The sequence below is a fragment of the Gadus morhua genome, chromosome 2, assembly GCF_902167405.1.
Source record: "Gadus morhua chromosome 2, gadMor3.0, whole genome shotgun sequence".
NCBI lineage: Eukaryota > Metazoa > Chordata > Actinopteri > Gadiformes > Gadidae > Gadus > Gadus morhua.
Window position 1 is genome coordinate 17,112,191 of NC_044049.1, and position 22,734 is coordinate 17,134,924.

Below are 22,734 nucleotides of genomic sequence, written 5' to 3' on the forward strand. Positions count from 1 at the left end.
CTCATGGTGTGTCGCCTAAATTAGGTGTGTTTATACGGAATGTGTGTGTGTGGCGGGGGAGGGGGGGTTATATAGTTTAGAGTGATGATGTGGGGTGGGCAGGTGGCAGCGTCTGACGGGGCAGGGACTGGGGGTCAACAGGGGTCTGTGGGGGTTTTGTGGGGGGGAGGGAGAGCATTAGTAGCATTGTCCGTATCCCCTTTTGTGCATCTACATACGTTTGCTTGTGTGTGTGTGTGAGTGGTGAAAGAGTGGTAGTCGCTAGCGTTGGTGCTTCAGATCTTTGTGTGTGTGTGTGTGTGTGTGTGTGTGTGTGTGTGTGTGTGTGTGTGTGTGTGTGTGTGTGTGTGTCTGCGTGTGTGTCTGCGTGTGTGTCTGCGTGTGTGTCTGCGTGTGTGTGTGTGTTTTAAGAAATGCTATAGCTTTAAGGGTGGTTTTGTAACACAGCCCACAGTCTTAAACAATTGATGCAGGATCAAAAGCTTCTTTTATTTTTTACCAAGAGAAGTGTATGCCATGTATTCTTTAAATACACAAAGGCTCCCGTGCATTTCTGCCCAAGGCTCAATGCACGTTGCTTGGGATGGGTAGTGGGCGGGGGGTTGATGGGGCCATTCGGAGATGGTGATTGGTGGGTGTGGATGGTAAGGAGGACTTAAGGATTTATGTCCTATAATTTTAAACTACCTCCATAAATCCTCCACTGTGGTCAGCGGGAACCGCGATGGCTGTTGATGTTTAGGTGACTCATGCTACACACACTGAGCGGCGCCGAGGAATAACTCGCAAAACACACACACACACACACACACACACACACACACACACACACACACACACACACACACACACACACACACACACACACACACACACACACACACACACACATTCACACAGGCATGCAAGCATGAACATATGCACCACACATACCGCACTGCCACCTATCCTATTCACTGGCAACCCCCTCCCCCCTCTCCATGTGTGGTTGTGTGTGGGGGCGGTCCAGCCGGACGCCATCCCACTTGCTGTTGAGTCAGTGGCCTTCTCCAGCAACTGGAGCCCAGACTCCAAAATGGCTGACTGAATTATGGTTGAATTGCGAGTGTTTAGGGGTTTAAAGCGTTCACGGAATCCAGTTCCAAAACCAGGCGGCGTACATTATTTCCAACCTTAAAATATCTATATTTTGACAAGACAGCTGGAATTGTTCTTGAAATTGTGATTGCGACTTATCTACAAATCTTATTTATGGACTTATATACTTGTAGATTTATACGATAAAACATATGTGTGGTAGATCTAAATCACATAGGCTATCACAGGTCTAAAAGACTAAAAGTCTATTACTCAAGCAAGTCCCATTTATAGATCATACACACACAAATTCAGGCACTAGAAGACTGTGTACTGTATCCCAGTGTACTGTGAACAAACAATTCTCTTGAGTCTGACTGATGACACCACATAACACAATGGTATGCATTGAGCAGAGATGGAGCAATGGGAAGTGCCTTCAACACTTTCTTGGCATTGTATTGCCCTGCACTGCCTCTGTGTGGTAGACTGTATGACTATAGCTCCACTGAGGCAAGGTGTAGTCTGGGTGCATTTGCCTTTTGTGTGATACGCTATTTGTGGATTGGTGGTATTGTAGTGTTCGGCGATGAAGGAGCTGAGAAAATTGTTCAGTGTGTCGTGTATGGTGTAACGATCAGGTGCATAGTGCTCCTCTTTGATGGCACAGCCTGAACCATGGGACCTGCCTATTATATGAATGTGTATTTCTACATGTCTCCGACAGATTAGTGGATTATGAGCTGTACTTCAAGTCCTAGAGGGGTTTTATCTTGTCCTTTTAATATGTATCATGAAAATGGTTGGTCAACTGTTTGGCTCGGAAATTACCACTCAAAGCTACACGCACACACACACAAGGAAAACACACACAGACACACACACACACACACACACCACACCACACCACACCACACCACAGTCATTTGAAATTAGTAAATCAACATTGTTCTCGAAGTTCCTTAGATAAAAACTCCCAGACCAGGTTGGATGGTTGCTAATGCCAGATTTTGGCATTCGTTTGTCGATGCATTATTTGAACTGACGTTTAATGTCTCTCTCCCTTCTGTTCACAGGACCAGGAAGTTGCAGTTCAGAAACATCCCCCCTCACCTGCAGTGGGAGGTAAGTGTCTCAATTAACACCATTAGTATCTACCTTTAGAGCTCTCTTTGGAAACCTTTCAGTTAGTGGAGTTTCCAGTTCTCTTCCGGAATGCTCTTGCTGATTTCAGATGACTGATAACTCACTCCTGTTTGTTCATGGGGTGAGATTCAATTTCTATACCAGTGCAACCACTGGCGGTTGAGGGATGTTAGTGTGCTCATTGGTCAGCCCCAGCTGACCCGAAAAACCTGTGGATAGCCTTGTGAGTTTCTCTGGTATAAAATAAGCCCATGTGTCGAATGCAACTGATCCTGTTTCAATGGCTGAAAGTATGGAGGAGGACCTCACCTTGGAAGAAGTGGTTAGTATTGAGTCTTTTCAGCTCTCAGAGGGAGATTGAGATTAATTGGCTTGGTATTTAAAGGTTTGTCTGTCTGAGTTGACCCCATTTCAAATATTTGGAATGATGCTATGTTGTGTATGTTTGTTTGGTTGTGTGTGTGTGTGTGTGTGTGTGTGTGTGTGTGTGTGTGTGTGTTAGTGCTTGCGCGTGGTGACTTTTTCTACTGTGTGGATTTCTCAGGACTTAATTGAGCCAGACTCTTGCACTTGTATAACTATTGAAAGTCTGGTTGTAATGCAAGCTAAAAAATAAATAAAGGAGAGAGAGGACAGAGGCACTGGAGGCTGCCAGAGTGGACAGCGACGAGGGCTCTCCACTCTGACATCAACCCCTCTGTTCCCAGAGAAGGGTGGTGGGGTTTGCCTCGCTGCCACAGGATTTCTTAAGGTGTCGTTATCCAAAACTGCCGGGTGAGGGTTACATCGCAGTCTCTCCCAGCGTTTCACATGAGCTCTACGCCTTAATGCTCCGAAATACTTCAAGGGTTTTCATTGGTGAATCTGGTGGTGAATTGAATTGCTGATTTTAAATCATACTTTGTGTAGTTGAGCTGCATTGATTGAATGTAATCAGTGGACTAATTGTTTTCTGCACTTAATGTTGGAATTTACATCGCTGGCAATTTGCTGCCACATATATCCAATCCAAAATGTAGTTTGCATGCTTATGTTCTCAGTAGCAAATTCACCATTTGCTACTGAGCAAATGGTGTGGGGTGGTATACATCAATGGGAGAAGATGGGGGCTTACTGAAGCGCCACAAAGAGACATACCCTTTTCCCCGTCTTAATAGTCCCTAAGTAATGCTAAGGCTATAAGCCTCTGTGTCCCTACAATTATCGTTATTAACTTTTAATAGAAAGTTAGCTCCTTATTGACGATATATACATGGCAACATCTCTACCGATCGAACGTTACGTTGCATGCCCTCTGTTTTATTTTCAGGGACGTTTTGTAGAGACTTTACCTTCCTTTACATTTTTTTACATGATACTATCCAAACACACGACACACAGTGTTTGCATTAGGCAGAAACACGGGCGAGAAACAAAGTCAGTTAGACAATGCGTCAGTATTGGAAGAGAAAAAATTGCCCTTTAACATGTGGTATTGAACTTTTGCAGAATCTGTAGAATTCAAAGTGGTAAACGAGTAGAAGTTTTGTGGGGGGGGTGCAGAGGAGACATGATGTCATCAGTTTCAACTCGCGCCCCCCTTACTTTTTTTCCCCCTCCATCGCTCCTCACATTTCCCCTCGACTTCATTCATAATACTCTCACATTTCTGCGGGCCGCTTACTCTCTGCTCTTATTCTTTCTGTTCTCAACTCTTTTTTCTTCTCCCTTAGCCTAATCTCTAATGTCGCGATTAACCCCCCACCACAACTCCCCCCCACCCTCACCCGTCTCCTCTTTCGTCTCGTTCTCTTCCTCTCCCCTCATTCCTCGGAGTATAAATAGTAGCGTATAATCGGGGCGCTCATCAAACAATATTTTACTGTACTCAGAAACACGGGGGCGGATCAATAGCTTCCATATGTAGAGTGTAGAGTGTGTGTGTGTCTGCTCAAACGCCTGCATGCTTGTGTGTGTGTGTGCGTGTGTGTGTGTGTGTGTGTGTGTGTGTGTGTGTGTGTGTGTGTGTGTGTGTGTGTGTGTGTGTGTGTGTGTATGCGAGTCCTTGCGCTCCCTTTATGTAGAGTGTATGAGTGTATGTGTATGTGTGTGTGCATGCATGCTTCACGTGGGGGCGGGTGTGCATGCATACATACACACTGTGTGTACCCCTATGTGTGCGGGGGGGGACGGGGTGCAGAGGAGGGGGAGCCATGTGTTCATGTCAGGCCGGGGCCGTGGTGTATGTGCAGGCACGGTGGCCCGCCGGCAGGCTCTCTGCTCCTCCAGCGTACAGTTCACCACCCGCTCCCAGCGCCCCGTGCAGCTGCAGCAGCAGAGACTCAGGGCTCCTTCCAGGTCTGTCCACACGAGGGCGACGTCTCTGCGCGACGACGCCACCCCTTTCCCCTGCGGTCAAACCTCAGTCCTCTGCCAGCCTCCCTGAGAGGGCTGTTTGACATGCGCTGATCACGTCCAGCAGGTTTTGCAGGCAGGCAGCCGCCGGTTCAACAATGTTGTACTTATGGGACAGCACGTCAGGGGGGAAGGTCGCGTTTGGTTATTTGAGAGATAGACGTTTTTAAAGTATGTGAGGAGGTTTTTGTTTTAGCCTCAAGATAAGAGAAGAGAAATAAGCATGCATGTGTCAAAGTAAGGATTCGGGAAGGGAAGCGTAGTCATGCGTATGAGTTGTGTGTCTCTGTGTGTGCGTCTATGTGGGTGTTTGCTTGTGTATGTGTGTGTGTTGACTGTACATGATTCAGGGTGTGTGATTCAGGGAGGGGGAGGGAGAGGGGGGTTACTTGTTATTCAGGGCGTCAGTGAACAGGAACGGCCTGTCTTCGGGTCGCTCAGACGACTGACCCGGGTGTGTTCAGGGATGTGTTCAGGGATGTGTAGGATACTGACGGCTGCACCGTTCCAGCTCTGCGCCGTCTAAGAGAGGAAGCAATGAATTCCACAGAATGTAGGCTGGATCTTGAATAGTGGGGAAAATGATGGATAACAACGCTGAAACGTCCGCAGCAGCCAGTTTGAGAGCAAAGACACTTTGTAGGAAATGTGTTATTTTGGTGAATGGATGGTTTGGCAAAAATCAATCAATGTATGATCAATGTTTGGTTTGTGCAATGGTTCAAACCAACTTATTTTTACTTCTTAATTCTATTTATTACATCTCATATTATAAGCAGTTGCCAAAAGTAATTATTCAGGGTTGTTTTCAATAGGTAGACATTGAAAGACAATGAATTATACACATTGAGCACACATGAGGCAGAAAGGAGAGATGAGTACAAAATTACCAAGTCTGTTAGACAGACGACACATGATCAACTTCTATGTTATGAATGTTTCTCACCATATTGTAAAAAGAGATGAGTCTACTGATCTGACACTATATGTAATCCCCATGTCTCTGCCAGGTGTTAGATGGTCTGCTGGCGCAGCATGGCACCGTGGAGAACTGTGAACAAGGTAAGCTCTACTCCTAGCCAACAGGTAGTGGTGCTCTTTGTATAATGGATTCTATAAGGTTCTAGGTCCTAGGTCAAGGCGATACATTTTGTAATCTCAACCTCTCTCTCTCTCTCTTTCCCTTCCAGTGAACACAGACAGCGAGACGGCCGTGGTCAACGTTACATACGGAACCCGGGAACATGCCAGGCAGTAAGTTCCTATCTTCATCTTCCTTTCTCTTTTAATCTTCCAAGTTGCTTTGTAAGTGTGAATTATTCCCCAGGTTACTTAGTTTTTGTACCTTCTATTATCAATAACAGTAGTAGTATTTAAAGTAAAAAAAAAAATGTTGTTGACTAAAAGAGTGTAAAAATGTCAGCAACAATGAATTTGTTGTAAGCCGTATGAAACTAGTTGAGATTCTCGGTCTGCTCTAAGCAGTTATGCACTGCTTGTGCTTCACGGATGCCACCTAGTGGCCGCTAAACCGAACAGGTTAACAGCTCTGACTTGAGGTTATTAATGTGACACAACAGTGAAGTAACATTACACTTTTAATTCATACAGTAACTACTTATACAGTCAACTACATAGTCATAACATATTCTGCTGTAAAATGAACAATATAATGTGTGATGGCCTATTGAAATAATGCACATTTTATTATTTGACATTATTTAGACTGGTTTTATTCTATAGGAAATATAGAAGTCTTGATAAATTAAGCATAGCGGCAGATAAAAGCTAAATACAACTATAAATAAGAAGCATAGCAACATCATTGATAGGAAATCGATATTGGAGTTGTATATTCATAATGTTTGCATGTTAACATTGAACCTGTCCAGAGGATAAGAATCACCCTGTTATGGCAAGTTGATAAAAAACCTAAAACAATGAAGAAGAAAGAATACTAACCTTTGTCGATAGCAGGGGTATAAGCCTACTCATTCCACAGTTTTGTTAAAAACTCTATTCTGATTGGTGAATAGCAGTTTCTACAGTCTTACGCAGTTCTCCAACCAATCTTTGTCGGCAAAAGCAATACAACTTCTAAATCAATGGGACACGGGTAACAAGGGTGTTACGAGGGGTACTTCATTTAGGGGGCCTCGTTATTGCTGAATAAATCTCTTAAGAAAAAAAAAAATCCAAAATGACCGTGCGTCTGTCCGTCCTTCAGAGCCATCCAGAAGCTCAATGGCTACCAGTTTGAGAACAATGCCCTGCACGTCTCCTACATCCCCGACGAGACCTCCGAGGCGGAGGGCGGCCCGCGGGGGCCCGACAACGGCCGGCGCCCCGGCTACGGCCCCCGCGGCGGGCACCGCGGCGGCGGCTCCCCAGGCTCCGGGATGCCCCCCAAGCACCAGCACACCGATATCCCCCTGAGGCTCCTGGTGCCCACGCAGTACGTCGGGGCCATCATCGGCAAGGAGGGGGCCACCATCCGCAACATCACCAAGCAGACGCAGAGCAAGTGAGTGGGACGCCCTGTGTGTGTGTGTGTGTGTGTGTGTCTGTGTGTGTGTGTGTGTGTGTGTGCGTGGCAATGTTTTTTTCCTTGTCATTAAGGGTTCTTCCGGGAAGATTAGATCTAGTTTTTTCATAGTACAACCTTCTTTGAACTATGTTGCATTACTACTGACTCCAATAAAAAAAGAAATCCTTAAGAAAACGTCCATAAGGAGGCGTGGGGGAGGTATTCAATATTTTGGACGACTCAAATATATGTATATTTATTGGTCATTGGTCTAGGTTTGTGTTCCCCAAATTGGACCAATGACATCAGTGGTCTAACCGCAAAATCTTTATTTGTGTTAGATTAGGAGCTGTAGCGGTCATTTCTTATGTCAAAAAAAGTGGCCTAGCATAACTGTTTCCTTTAATCAAAAGAATAAAAAAACAAACGTACCCTTCCATCAAGTGAACGACTCGGCTCTTTGTGTGTCCCGGCAGGATCGACGTGCACCGCAAGGAGAACGCAGGGGCGGCGGAGAAGCCCATCAGCATCCACTCCACCCCTGAGGGCTGCTCCGCCGCGTGCCGCATGATCCTGGACATCATGCAACAGGAGGCCAAAGACACCAAGACGTAAGAGGCCCGACAACATACAGACACAACACACAAGACATGCGTCGGAGCATGCACGCATGCTCCGACGCATGTCTTGCATGCATCGTGACATGTTGTGTCTGTATATTTTCAGGAGTATGATCACGTCTGTGCTATCTATTGATATCTGGCGTCAGATCATCAGTGAAGGTGTTGTCGTTGATGGGGCGTACGGGTCTGGGTGATGCAACCATCGAAACCTTCTGTCCTGGCTTCACTAAAACATTCGTTGTCAAAGTTGTCTGTAAAAAGATGACTTTGTCGTTCCGATTCTCATGAAGCGCACGGAGAGCACACGGCACGCTAGATACTCTTCGGCGGAATCCGATCGACAAAGTAAACTTGACAAGGGTAATGGTTACGGGTGTTTGAGTGAAGCCAGGAGAGACGGTTATGATGGTTTGAACACTCAGGCCGGTGTTGTGCTCGCAGTGAACCAGACACCAGTCCACATGGAGCACGTTTGTTTTAAACCAATGTTTCTTTCCCTGTTGTTATTTTGTATGGTGTTCTCAACAACAACAACAACAACAACAACAACAACAACAACAACAACGTATTGATTTTGGCAATCTGAGCTCTCTTAGTATTTGCAAGCCTGTCACCATGTTGGACCGAATCAGCACAATCAGTTATGAATGGGTACAGTACATGGACATCTAAAAGAAAGCGAAACACTCTCAGGACCTTGTGGCATTACACTCCCGTGTATGACACATGTTATGGACTTGAGATGTCATTCATTTTTGGTAGTCCATTTTGAACGCTGAGTGAGTTCTCTACGAGCGATGAAGAAGCTGTATTTCCATGGCTTATGACTAAATGAACTGACTCAAGTCACCAGTACTTGCCTAGCATGCTGTGAATTGCTCCGATCAAGCCAACATCCAGCACGTGGCCAAACAATAGTCGCCAAGCCCGTCCACTACGCCCTATTGCCACTCCCCTCACTACCAGGGAACGCCAGCTGCCGCTCAACAAGATCTTGATTGTTTACTGGCCTGGCTCCACAATGGTGGAATGACAGCTGAATACCAACCCTTTTTCCTCCGCAGGCTAGAAAACAAATCGGGTTCAGACTGCATCTTGTCGCGTGACGATAAAAATAAAAACATAAATAAAGATATTTGTTTATGTATGTTTCATCTTTCTATATTGTCAGGCGTAAAGTAGTTTGCTTTGTTTATTAGATGAATTGTATGGCTTCAAATGATTCTTTCACTCTTTGATTGGTAGCTTCATGTTTGAATGCACATTGCAACTTCCAGTTGCTCTGGACAAAAGCGTCAGCTAAATTAATGCAGCGTAATGCGATGCAGACTGAACATGTTTGGAACCAGTTTGTGAGTATTCACAGAGACGTGTGTTGTCTCTTCATGTTCAGCGCCGATGAAGTACCGCTGAAGATCCTGGCTCACAACAACTTTGTGGGACGTCTCATCGGGAAGGAGGGGCGCAACCTGAAGAAGGTGGAGCAGGACACCGACACAAAGATCACCATCTCACCGTAAGCATCACACACGCACGCACACGCATGCATGCACTTACACACACTCACACACACACACACACACACACACACACACACACACACACACACACACACACACACACACACACACGAACACACACACACACTAACACTATGACATACCCACAGACCCACACACTAACACTAATACATACACACATACGTTCACACTATGCATACATCATATACTGTCCCATTACAGAGTTGACACTGCTGTTGCTGTGTGAAAGTAGGTTAGAATATGTCTTTGATTGTATGTGTGTATGAATATGTCTATGAATATGTGTGTGAATGTGTGAATTCAAATGTATATTAATGTGTGTTGAATTGTGTTGATGAATATGTCTGAATGTGTGGATGTGTCTATTAATGTGTGTGTATGATTATGTCTATGGTCTCGGGGCATTCTGCTGTAAAATAGATTCTGTATCCCACCCTTTATTTGCAAGGCCAGTTTGTTTGTTGGCGTCAACGAATGTTGTTCTGTCATGCAAATATATATATCTCTCAACATTTGAACAAACCACAACGGAAATTATCCATTATCCCCCCGGAAGTATCACACAGGGGCAAAAGGGAAGGGCCCTTGTTAAAAAGAGGGGGGCCCTTGTTAAAAAGGGCTATCCTCTCCTACACTTCTTTATGGTTAAGCCTGATTCGTCAGGCCAGACCCATCGTCGACCAATTGTGAATCACAAATTATTTCTGATATAAGCGGCTCAATGGTGGCTCTCTTGTGACTGCCTGGATTTAAAGGTTTGAAAACAATAAACTGGCTTATCTGGGTTTACCACACCCGTCTATAGGCAAAGCACAGTGCCTTGGCTAAATGATCTCCCTCCTCTACCAAGAAATGACCTTCACAAAAGGCCTAATTGAGCGCATCTGTTCATGTCAGCATCTGAATTCAAATTTACTGAAAATATAAGCTACTATCCGCCTACTATACTATAATTTAGGCTGATAATTTACTTTAATTATTGTAATACATCTGTGAAATCCAACATTGGCCAGTCTCTGCAGAGTTGGAGAGCTCGGTTCTGTCTGATTATGCGTGGTATTCACATCCGATCAAGGCAAAACCTGCATTGATAAAAGAAACTGCAGAAGCGTTTGTCTGATTTAAAGTTCTAAATATGTTTCTGATCCGTTTCGACTTATATAACTATTGCAGCCCCATTTAGTTTTGCAGTACAGTGAATATGCACTGTCAAGAGGAAGAATGATTTTCATTAGTCCGAGGGGTAACATATGAGAGCTGCTCTCTTTTTTGGATTCTCTTTCATGTTTTCAAACAGCTGCCAAACTTCTTTTTTTTTTACGGTCTAGAATGTGCTCTTCTTCAATAAGAATATGATTGGATAGTGCTACTGTCATAAAACAAAGGGTTCATAAAACAAACATTAAGGAAATTTATGGAAAGATATAACAGAGGACATTAGACACACAAGACTCAATCCCCCCACTGCCACAGACATATCATGTTATAACCGATTATTATTTTTGAAGCCAAGTAATGCTGTGGTACCACACATGTACCCCTCCATCATCCCAATGGAATGTGCCGGAAAAATTGTGTGTTCCAAACGCACATTTTATGCCGTGCGAATTTCCCGACACAATGATTCCACTGTTAAAGATGGCGTCGACTAATCGTCTGTCTATTGAAGATTTGAATAACTAGTTCAAGGTCACCCCTACAATGAACAGTTGGTCTCTCCCCTGACCCCCACTCTCTCCTCCCTGTGGCCACAGGCTCCAGGACCTGACCCTGTACAACCCAGAGAGGACCATAACGGTGAAGGGCCCCATCGAGGCCTGCTGCCTGGCCGAGGCCGAGGTCATGAAGAAGGTCAGGGAGGCCTACGACAACGACATCGCCGCCATGAATGTGAGTAAAGGCACCCGTGCAAGCACGCTGGTTTGCAGACTCACACTTGAGCTGATGAGGCCGTCGTAAAACATGCTTCACTCTAAGTGAATGAAAGCACCTCTTGTTTTTTTTTTATCCACAGCTGTCGGCATGAAGATTTATAAAGATATTGTAACTTAATCTGAAAAAAAGATCTGTAGCGATTGTCCGCAAATTCATTGTTTGCCGGTTTCCAACACATATATCTGCAGACACAAATACACGGACACAGACCCAGAGCCACACCTGTCCCTCTCTAACCTGCGTCTCCTCAACAGCAACAGACTCATCTGATTCCAGGCCTGAACCTTGGGGCCCTGGGCCTGTTCCCGCCCTCCGGCTCCATGCCCCCTCCCCCGCCCGGCAACTCCTCCTCTTGCGCCCCCTACGGATCCTTTGGGGTAAAGATTCCTCATGGAAATCTCCTTTGTTTCAAAGGGACTGTCTCTGAGTGAAGAGAGGCATGCTAGTGATTAGCCACTAGTGACACTGATTAGTCACCAGAATCTGGGAAGGTTGTTTATTGTTTAATGATCACATTTTGTGTGTGTCTGTCTGTATACGTGTGTGTATGTTTGTCCGTGTGTGTTTGTATGTATGTGTGTGTATTTATGTCTGTATATGTGTGTGTGTACATGTGCGTCCCTGCGTGTGTGTGTGTTCAGACTCAGGAGCAGGAGACGGTCCATGTGTACATCCCTGCCCAGGCGGTTGGAGCCATCATCGGCAAGAAGGGACAGCACATCAAACAGCTGAGCCGCTTCGCTGGGGCGTCCATCAAGGTCTGAACACGCACTCATTATGGCATTAACATTATCAATTTCTGAATACAGTCATTGTCATCACGCTAACCACACACTAAATGTCATTAACAAAGTAGTAAATACACTCATTATCATCCTGGTGTTAACCACACCCTAATTATCATTATCAAAGTCTGAAATCACATGCATTATGATCATGGTCTTCAACGCACATGCATTATATTTAGGATCATCATCCTGGTGATAAAATGGTACTTATTATCTTTATTCTCATGGTCTGAACACACGCTCATTATCTTTATTATATCTTCATTATCTTTATCATAATCTTAGCCACACATTCGTTATCGTTATCCATTATAATCATGGTCTTTACCACTCACAAATTATCCTTATTTTCAATATCATAGTCTATCCCCACACTCATTATCTTTATTATTATCTCTAATCTCTCTCTCTCTCTCACTCACTCAACCACACACTCACTCACTCACTCACTCACTCACTCACTCACTCACTCACTCACTCACTCACACACTCACTCACTCACTCACTCACTCACTCACTCACTCACTCACTCACTCACTCACTCACTCACTCACTCACTCACCCACTCACTCACTCTCCCTCTCATTCTTTCTCCAGATCGCCCAGGCTGAGGCTCCTGATGCTAAGATGAGGCAGGTGATCGTGACAGGCCCACCTGAGGCCCAGTTTAAGGTGAACCATGACACTAATAATGAATGTGACTCAAATTAAAATGTATACACGCCTCAACCAATCCACCTATTGTCTACAAACCCTCACTCTCTCGATACCCGACTGTTACCTTGAAACTCCTTAGCATTCTGCTCAACCGAACGAATACATGCATTAATAAATGAATAGAAGCTCTCTTTGTTCTAAAGTTAAGAGGATATGTACTCGTATCAATCCCAGATGGTAAATTGCAGAATGGATGATGAACGGCTTGATTCAGTGCATGCGGAGAAAGCCTTTTGTCATAGCAGCACTGTTTGAACATGCTCCTCCACCACCTCCATCAGGCTCAGGGCAGGATCTACGGCAAGCTGAAGGAGGAGAACTTCTTTGGGCCGAAGGAGGAGGTGAAGCTGGAGACCCACATCAAGGTGGCAGCGGCGGCGGCAGGGAGAGTCATCGGCAAGGGAGGCAAGACGGTAGGTCGGCCGGCGTGCGCTCATACACAAGAACCCCAGATTGGGAAGAGTTTGGCTTCCCCTATGCTATGATTGACTTGGATTAATCGCATAGAGGGAAGTTCAATTGACGGTTAATTACCAGGAATGTTGCACAGAATTTGCCCTGATTACACATGCACTGCTGCAATGATGCAGGGTCACCTTCTAGGGCTACTCGATTATGTAAAAAATCATATTCACGATTATTTGGGTCAATATGGAAATCACGATTATTTTTGAGTTTGAGAACATGATGCAAACTCAAATATTCATGATTACTCCCAAAAAAAAAACATTGTAACTGAGAATTTATACATTTTCCCTCTAAAAAATGCACCAAATGTTAAATTTTATTTTTTTCCAATACAAAATAATGTAGGCTACAAAAAGGTATTTAGGTCCTTTTTCCTCACGGCCTTGTGCTGCGTCTCTCAAGGTGAACGAGCTTCAGAACCTAACAGCAGCCGAGGTGGTGGTCCCGAGGGAGCAGACCCCAGATGAGAATGATCAGGTCATCGTCAAGATCATCGGACACTTCTACGCCAGCCAGGTACGGAGGCCCAATCCCGCTCCCATCTCTCTCACTCAGCCTCCACTTTCTAATGAAATGTTATTAGTTGCTGTTCCTTGTAATTTTGTCCCTTAAGGAATTGATCATACCTTTCTGTAATCGGTCCGTGTCTATCTTAACGGTCAACTAGTCGTGCAACTTGAAAGGTAAACATGCTACCCGTGATGGGTTAAAACAGAAATATAATTTAGTTGAAAGCACTTGTACTTGTGCAATGACAAATAAGTAATCTTCTTCTTCTTCTTCTTCATTTTTTTTTCACCTCTTTTCTCACTTCCCCCTACCTCTCCTGCCACCTCTTCCTCCCCCCACCCCCTCCACCCTTTCTAAACAACCCCCCCCCCACCCCAGCTGGCCCAGAGGAAGATCCGTGACATCCTGACCCAGGTGAGGCAGCAGCAGAAGGGGGGGATGGGTGGGCGGGCCAGCCCCCACCCCCAGGGCCTCTCAGAAATGGGCGGGGCCCAGGCCCCTGCCCCGGCCCAGGCCCCGGCCCCACAGGGACAGTCCCAGGAGCGCAAGAAGTGAGCCGTTGCCCCCCCCCCCCCCCCCCCCACTGCCTGACGAACAAGACGCACGGACGAACTGGTAACGCAACACGGACGGACTGAAACGGGAGAGCGACGCACGGACCCAGCTGTAGACGGGGAGGAAATACGAAGGGGGAGGGTAGGGGAGAGGTGATGCCTGACAGCGAGACGGGGGGGAGAGAGACCAGATGTTTAGACAGAGAGAGAGAGAGAGAGAGATAGGAGTAGGCGCATAACAGGAGAAACTAATAAGATCAAATAAGCGAGAACAGGGAGACCAGACGCCAGGGCAGAGGAGGGGCTGACGAAGGGCGGAGGGATGAAGGTGTGACAGGAAGGCGCTGATGGGAAGCGGTGTTGTTGTCGTGTCTTCCAGTGCAGCTCTGTAGCACTCCAAAAGGACGCAGAGGAGGAGGGGGTGATGAATATCTGCTGCAACAACACAGACGGGAACACCACTGGATAAGCCCTGATGGAGCCTAGGATAGGACGGACGTGATACAGCCTTGCTGCTCTTACACTAAAGGCTAGCGTTTTTTTAATCGACCACAGTGGCCAGAGGGGCGAGGTCCCTACGGCTCCTGGTCAGAGTGATCAGTGCTCCGGAAGAGGCCCACTCCGCCCCTCTGGTGCCCCCCTGTGTGCACCTCTCCTCACCGCTCCAGCAGCCAGTCTCATATTTTAAGGGTGTTTTTTTTAAGAAACAAAAAAGATAGATATATGTATAGAAATGTTTTATTCAGAGCTATTATTGATAGAATGCAGTCAGGCAGAAAACCGGGAGAGGGGAATGGGAAGTGGCAAACGGGATAGGTCACACTCCCTCACGCCAGCCAATGAACGTTAAGCAGAGGGGCCGCAGATGTTAACACTGCTCTGTGACGGTGCCTCCGACTACGGGGGGCACCGGAAGAAAAAAAAGAAAATATGAGGTTGTAAATATATAATCTTCATGTCAATGTTGAAAAATGCCGTGTCCAGCTCGCCTTGCCTTTTTTCCTTTTGTCCGGGGATTTTCTGTATAACGCCCGGGCCCCCAGGCCTGTCGTTGTGTAGCAGTAATGTAGCCTACATGGAGGCCGGGGCCTGGGCAGGCACTGAACCCCCTAGCCTTCAGCTCTGTGGCGGCGGGCACGGCAAGAGACAGTAAGGTGGGCGGAGGTCGCGGCGGGGGCCCTGCAGTTCTATTGCAGCGGCTCTCGCTCCGAGACACGGAACTAACAAACCGGGAAAAACTGCCCAGTGGCTATGCTAGCTGGGAAGCGGCCCGCACCCTAAACGGCATATTTTATATATATTGTATATATATGATATGTGAGTTAGCCCGGCCCCTCGGGTGAATGGTTCCACGGCAGAGGAGCGCAGGTGTATCGGCGCTAGAGCCCCCACCTGCGGGGGATGCGGTGACAGACAGACAAGGTGCGTCTGACAGCATCTGATCATCGCACGCCTCTTTATTCAATGGCTGGTTTGGTAGACTTGTGCTAATACAGGGAGTCACCACTAGAGGACGCCTCTAGGAATGACCCCAAGAGTGCATGCTGTAATTTGAGAGCAGCACAAGCCCTCGACCAGGCCCGGGGGAAGCAAGGAGTCTTCCAGCTGTCCCCCAACTCTCCCTGCCTGGAGTTTAGTGTCCAAGAGTTAACATCAGAAAAAAGGGTTGTGGCTTCCTGGTTCCCTCTCCCCAATCTGCCAATGGCCTGTGGGTGGGAGTCTCCAGGCCCCGCCTGTGTATGACAATGAGGGGCGGGGTTTATGACTGGACATTCCCATCGAGATTAGAACAGATTAGAGAAGAAATGCGATTAAAACAAAAAAGAATAAAAAAAAGCCTACCTCAGGGTGAAGTTACCTCAGTATTCCTTTGTTTTGCTTGCTGGTGTTTTCAAAAAGAGACAAAGAAAGCTGAAAGTCCTGAATATTTTTTATTTTTTTAATGAAAAAAGTATTTTTGTTAGGTTTTGTCTTGTTGCTTTGTTTATTTTTTTCTGTTTTCTTTTGTTGTTGTGGTGGTGGGGAATGAGCTCAGGATGACGACAAGGTTGCGTTCAAGCTTGATCAGAGAAAGATAACTCATTAGTCACCAATCGTTGATTGGTGACCAGAGGCCGGAAACATCCGCAGGCTCTTTCTGAACGTGTAGTGAGAGAAAAACAAAACAAAGAGAAAATATCAGCCAATGGGGGAGTGGCATTCCTTAAGAGGCGGGTCCTACAGTACACATGCTAACTGTGTGTCTCAATGAGAGATCTTTTACTGTCTTCTGTGGTTTCATCAGATGGATAATCCCCTGATGCTCATTTTCTAATATGTGTACAAGCTGTGATAGCGGAGGAACCCATCTGTTTTAAAATCTCCCTTTTCTAACACAAACCCCTGGCCCAATCCGAGGCCACTGATTGGCTCAGACGGACCCTCTTTCTGGCTGCCTTACACTGACGACATCACGATGATGCACCAACAACCAAACAGTCTGTAAGAGGCCGGGCCGCGGGTACGGCACAACACATGAGGAGAATACATTTTAAGAGACTGCCTGGAAGTGACCCTCGAAATATAAAGTTTAACGAAAACGATATGCAAAACATGCTGAAGATAACGACAGCGCGTGTGGGCTGTGTCGATCGGTCTACTTGTTTATTGTGCCCTCTTAACGGATAGCCACGGCCACAGGAGGTGTCGGGAATTTGTTGTTTGTCGGAGTTGTGCCGAGTGCTACAACGGAGATCAAAGATGCGACAGCTGTATTCGTAGAAATGTATTAAAAATACGGAAGGGGCATTCTACCTGTACAAACACACACACAACACACATCTGAACACACACCTAAACTTGCTCTGACTGCTCTGAATGTGAATATTTATTACCTGTGCACTGACCGCAACACCTCAGACGCTTCGTGTTGGCTGTGTGTGTGTGTGTGTGTGTGTGTGTGTGTGTGTGTGTGTGTGTGTGTGTGTGTGTGTGTGTGTGTGTGTGTGAGAGAGAGAATGTGGATGTGCGTGCGTGTGTGTATGATTTGAATGTGTTTGCGTGTTGTTTTTTAGTTTCACCGGTTTTAAAGGTTCATTTTAGAGAGGCGAGTGGGTGAAGAAAAAAAGTAGAACAGAGAGCTTCGGCCCTTTGTCTGGTTCGACCGGTCGTGGGGATTAAACCAATTATCTCGACGAACGGGGGTGAAGAAGAAGAAAGAAAGGAAATGCAAGAGAGTTTTTAAAAACAACTAAATAGTGAGGCAAATCAATCACATCGGATAAGCCAGATGTGAGAAAATATAGGTGAACACAATCACAATTTTTCTATTTTTGAAAACAAATAAAAAGATGGTGGGACACAGTAGAAAACCAGAGTTATCTAACCATGCGTCAGAATATCAAGGGACACTGCCAGATGGATCTTTACTGCCTTGTCTGCATGTCATGCCACCACCTTAATCTACCCGGGGACATAACCGGCTCACTTTTCAACAGAAAACTGAAACCTCCATCCATCTCTGTGCTTCCATTTTTTTTTATATCAGAGGCTGTAACTCAACTATTGCAATTAACCAAGCGAGGCCGGAGTCAATTATAAAGCTTCGTTAAGGTCAAGGAAGCAAAAGCATTGAAGCGTTGGACCGCATCTGCTCGACTACCGACCACTCCGGTATATGCCGTCATCTTGTGGCTAGCTAGCTAACTTGGTGAGGAAGCTAAGTAACCCTCTCTCTCCTTCTTCTAGAGAGCTCTGTTCACAAGCGCCAAGACATGCCCTTTAGGATTTGTATTTAATTTTCATCAGCTTCCATTCAGCAACCGTTTTAGATGATTATTTTCTTTATTTTCTTTTTGTACAATACAGCAAGCTTTATTTTGGACGGGACATCTGGGCTGATGTACTGTAGCATTAATCAATAAATTAAATACATGAATAAATAAACAAACTACAGAGAGAACCTCCTGTAAAGGATGCGAGGGAGTGGGGGAGGGGAGAGGAGAGAGTGGGGGATTCTGTACATATCTGGGACCCTTAGTGATGGGGGAGGGTTCAGTCGCTTGAAGTGCTACAGTTTCAGTAACTGCAGCATCATTATGACACACAGATTCACACACACATACGTACACTGCCTCCATATTCCTTCTATCCATGCTCGCAATGCTTTATCTTTTCCCTCATTCTCTTCTGCTCATTATTCTTCTAATTTTTTGAGAGAGCTGTCTCCTTGTCGCTGGTCTCCATTTTGGTCTGTTGTGGTATTCCTCCAAGCATTCTCATCCTGTAGAATACTTTTTTGTTTTTTGATATACTTTAATTTCCCTAAACAAGACAATTACAAAATATGACAATATATGGCGTTTAGCTCAGTCCACGACAGTTACTGTGCCAAAATATCCTCAAAAGGTTTCCCTTCCCCGATGCTATATATAAAAGGAACTGAAGCTGATACCTAACATTTAACTTCAAACTTAATCAAGTTAAATACAGATGAAATATACCTTAAAATCTCAGGTATAACACTTTTTTTTCGTTTTACTTGAATGGAATATAAACAAAAAGAAAAACTTTTCTCACCGCGTCCCCCTGTCTGTTATGCACTCTTGAAAGTGAACCTAACTTGCAGATGTTTTATCACATGTGACATGGGGCCCACCATTCTCGTCAAATGCTGTCTGTGCAGAATAATGACTATATAAATGGATACATAAGAAGAAACTCTCTTCCCCTCCCTTATGCCATTAGGGTAACGCTTCAATGAATTATCTTAGTTTACGATAAAAAGCCACCATGAGGCAACCAACACCCTCCCCCCCTTAGAAAATGGTATGCCCCACACAAAGAAAAAAATGAAAGCATCGGTGAGCCAGTGTTTATCTTGACCACTCAGATTCATTCTTGCGCATTTCGAGACCTTTCAAGCGAGATTATTCAAAATGTAAGATGGAATAAGTAAAGTACTCGTTAGAAAAGTCTCGGGGTAAACCTGGAGATTTGACGTGTGCGATGACAACATCAACGCTTAACCTTTCTATCTTTCATGCAACTTTTAGTACGACTTTGTGACTGGACCTGATGCTTTAGAACTGACTTACCAGAGACAGACAGACAGACAGACAGACAGACAGACAGACAGACAGACAGACAGACAGACAGACAGACAGACAGACAGACAGACAGACAGACAGACAGACAGACAGACAGACAGACAGACGGACAGATTGAAAGACAGACTTGTAACTCTTCTAAGGACAGTTAGACACAGACTTCTGCATGTCACGATCAACTACCGATCTTTTGGAGGCTTTGTCGACCATCTCCGCCAGGTTGAGGCAGGTGGTTGTTGACCTGGACAAAATAACACGGACAGACATATGAACACAACTAGCAACGCTACCTCAAAATATATAAATAAAAAATATCAACAATAATATCACTTTTTTTTTCTCTCCACAAAAACCGACCACAGCAATCATACAATCAGACAGTAAGGACAGACAGCGCATGCTAACGTGGTGAGGCACATGTTTTCCCCCCTCTTTTACTTTAATTTATTTTACATATTTTTTATTTTCAGTTTTTTTGGTTTAATTTAACATCTCAACGTAGAGATGGGTCTGTTAAAAATACAGACACGTAAGGCCGGGTGGGTTCAGAGTGTGCGTGTAAGTTAGCAGGGCTGGCTGGGAAGAGGGACTTGAAATATACTAACAAAAGGATAATACTATAGCTTTATTTTTACCCTGTTATAATATAATTTTAATAAACCTGACTGTGGTTTGGAGCTATGTGTCACTGTGGACTCATTCACAACATATGTCGAAAACAACAAAGAAATAGCTCAAAACTATAAAAATGTCCAGTTTGGCTTAGCTAAGTTTAGTTTAGTTCTCTAATGCTATTAGCCAAATTTCCCTTCCAGCTCTGCAATCCTGCCGAACCCTCTGTCTCTCACCTCATGACTCCACCTCTGAAAGGAAGGGGGAAACACCTGTAACCATGTATTTTTTTGTTGTTGTTGATCTACCTCTTAGCAAAATATAGGAAAATGGCTGAAAAAATCTTTTGAAAAAAGGACACAAAAAAATAAAAAAGGTTTTCAAAAAAAATGCTTGAAAGAAATATAGGTATGAATAACTGGGTAGCAGCTTCTCCATATACCGTAGTGGATAGTCTATTAAAGGAATAAAAAAATACTTTTACTTCTTCCAAAGATTATTTTGTTTTTCTTTCACCATTGTTAGTTTTTCTTTTAAGGTTTATACAATGGAACAATAAACCTCATAGGGGGAAAGAACATCTCTTCTCTTTTCATAAAAACAACATGAGATTTAACTTTAAAATTTTCATTTTTATTTTTGTCATTTCATTGATTATTGAACTTGACCTTACGTAACCACAACACGATTATTCATGTTTCATTTTTGATCGATTTCTAATCATTTTCTCTGTCTCTTTGTGATTGCCTATCTTTTTTTTCTTTTTCTTCAAATGACAGCGGATTGTGTATCTCTTGCGTTTGGATGCAGTGAATGATGCTAACCTCCATGTGTCCCTTGATTCTGAAACGCATACATTTTCTTTTATAGTTGCACCCTTTAAGGACCTGCTCGTAAAATCACCGTGACATCTCTCTGTTTCAACGTTGTGGGCCTACTTTCACATCTGAGTCATTTGAAAAAGGAAAAAAAATAAAACGCACTGTTGTTTAGCTGGCATTGGAGCCAAGTTAGAAGGTGTTTAAAGGCTTTTAAAGAGGGCCGGGGGTACCCTTCTCTTGTCAAAGTGTGATAAATCTCAAGGCCTATACCTGTACCTAATCACAGCACAGGCTCAGGTTATATTTTTTAACTGCTACAACTGAGCCCCTATTTACTGCCTGATAACAACAATAACATTGAGTGAATCGTAATGTTTGTATTGACGTTCCTGTGTCAGCCATCTGTTAGTTTTATTGACAGACCATAGCGTGTCCAGGGAGTACAAACTGTTACTTTCTATCTGTTCAGGTATGACATGGACTGATCTATGCATCAAATAGTTAAAAAGAATAATCAAAAACCAGCCTTGTGTGCTTTTGTAATAACATAACCCGGGCGGTTAGGCTTGCTGAGCTTTTGTACGCAACTGTCGAGGCCCGTCGAGAGAAGGGTACTTCTGTGTCAGTTCTCCCCTATGGCACAGGGTGGCACTGTTGTCTTTGCAGTATATAGACTTACACCCTCTACCTGTCTAATTCTATTTAGTCCTCATCATCACTTGATTTAAACTACTTGTAAACAAAGCAGAGCATAGCTATGAATGTGTTATTAAAAGAAGAGAAAATTGACCCCTTGGTATGCGTCTTTGTGTTTCCAAAAAATAGCATGAAATGGTTTTGTGTTTTGTTTGTTGCCCTCTTATGTTTCGAAATAGAATATTCTTTTGCAGAAAAAACTGGACAACAAAACTGAAAAATGTTATCTTAGCCATAAAAAGGCCCTGCTCGGCAACTGCGTTCCAAATCGCACAATTTTTATTTTTACTTAGTGCCTAGCCTACTGCAGCTACCATTACATGGTATGTACTGTTGTACACAGTATGATTACAATGTCAGAACTGTCCCCCCATCATGTCAGAACTGTCCCCCCATCATGTGAAAGTTTTACTGAAACGGCGAACAAACATATCTGAAATCAACAGGAATCCCTTCACATGACAGCACCATTCTACTGCCGGGAGGTTGCTTGCTAATAACTCTTAGCACAACTCTTGGTCATTCATAATTGAAAGTTATACCTCTATCTCTATACTTCTAAACCAAAGCGTTTTATTACAATTGGAACGGCAAACAATCAAACTACAAATGAAACAAAGGTTAAATGCTCTCTGTCACAACAAGAGGGCACCATTCTGCAGGCATCTGGGATAAGTGAATGCAATTTCTATTAACTTCTGAGCAGGGGCGATTCTAGACCAATTTTCATGGGGGGGCCAGACCGGGGCCAGTTGTTTTGTTGGAGGGGCACATTGAACCCGGGACGCAAAATATTAGTTTATCACTAAGTAGCGCCATTCAAAAACACAACATACAATTATTGGCTTTTTCAGAATTTATTTCAGTAGCATAGTATTACCATAAGGGTTTCCTTCAATTACAGCAATTGTCAATATTATACATTTGAAATGTTTCATTGGTTCAAGTAATTGTCAATCTTACAACATTTTAGGTTTCCTTCACTGATATCAAACCAGTATCATACATAACCGACAGCAATAAAGTCAGTATGATATATTATAAATCTCAAGTACCACCTTGTGCATCAGTGCCACACCATCGCCAGCAATCGACCCCCCATCCGGACAGAGGTAAAAAAAAACATTTGGAGGGGGGGCCCCTGGGGGGTACGAGCTCAGTTTTACGGGAGCACTGGCCCCTGCTGCCCCCCCCCCCCCCCCTCCAGAACTGTCCCTGCTTCTGAGCACAACTCCTAT

At 44.5% G+C, this 22,734-nt stretch overlaps 1 protein-coding gene across 3 annotated transcripts in view; it reads left to right on the forward strand.

The window, feature by feature from the left end:
* Positions 1–21,589, forward strand: part of igf2bp1 (insulin-like growth factor 2 mRNA binding protein 1) — a 47,110-nt gene extending 25,521 nt beyond the window's left edge. The window contains exons 3-15 of one of the 3 annotated variants that reach the window (XM_030337402.1): positions 2,154–2,202; positions 5,628–5,679; positions 5,808–5,871; positions 6,845–7,141; positions 7,621–7,755; positions 9,161–9,283; positions 11,063–11,198; positions 11,504–11,620; positions 11,885–12,001; positions 12,629–12,703; positions 13,030–13,161; positions 13,619–13,732; positions 14,105–21,589. In XM_030337402.1, the coding sequence (XP_030193262.1) occupies positions 2,154–2,202; positions 5,628–5,679; positions 5,808–5,871; positions 6,845–7,141; positions 7,621–7,755; positions 9,161–9,283; positions 11,063–11,198; positions 11,504–11,620; positions 11,885–12,001; positions 12,629–12,703; positions 13,030–13,161; positions 13,619–13,732; positions 14,105–14,281 (1,588 nt within the window). In that variant the 3' untranslated portion in view covers positions 14,282–21,589. Of the gene's footprint in view, positions 1–2,153; positions 2,203–2,284; positions 2,546–5,627; positions 5,680–5,807; positions 5,872–6,844; positions 7,142–7,620; positions 7,756–9,160; positions 9,284–11,062; positions 11,199–11,497; positions 11,621–11,884; positions 12,002–12,628; positions 12,704–13,029; positions 13,162–13,618; positions 13,733–14,104 lie in introns of those variants that run through there. The other 2 variants (XM_030337391.1, XM_030337413.1) reach the window with 2 other exon arrangements.
* The last annotated feature ends 1,145 nt before the right edge of the window (positions 21,590–22,734 follow it).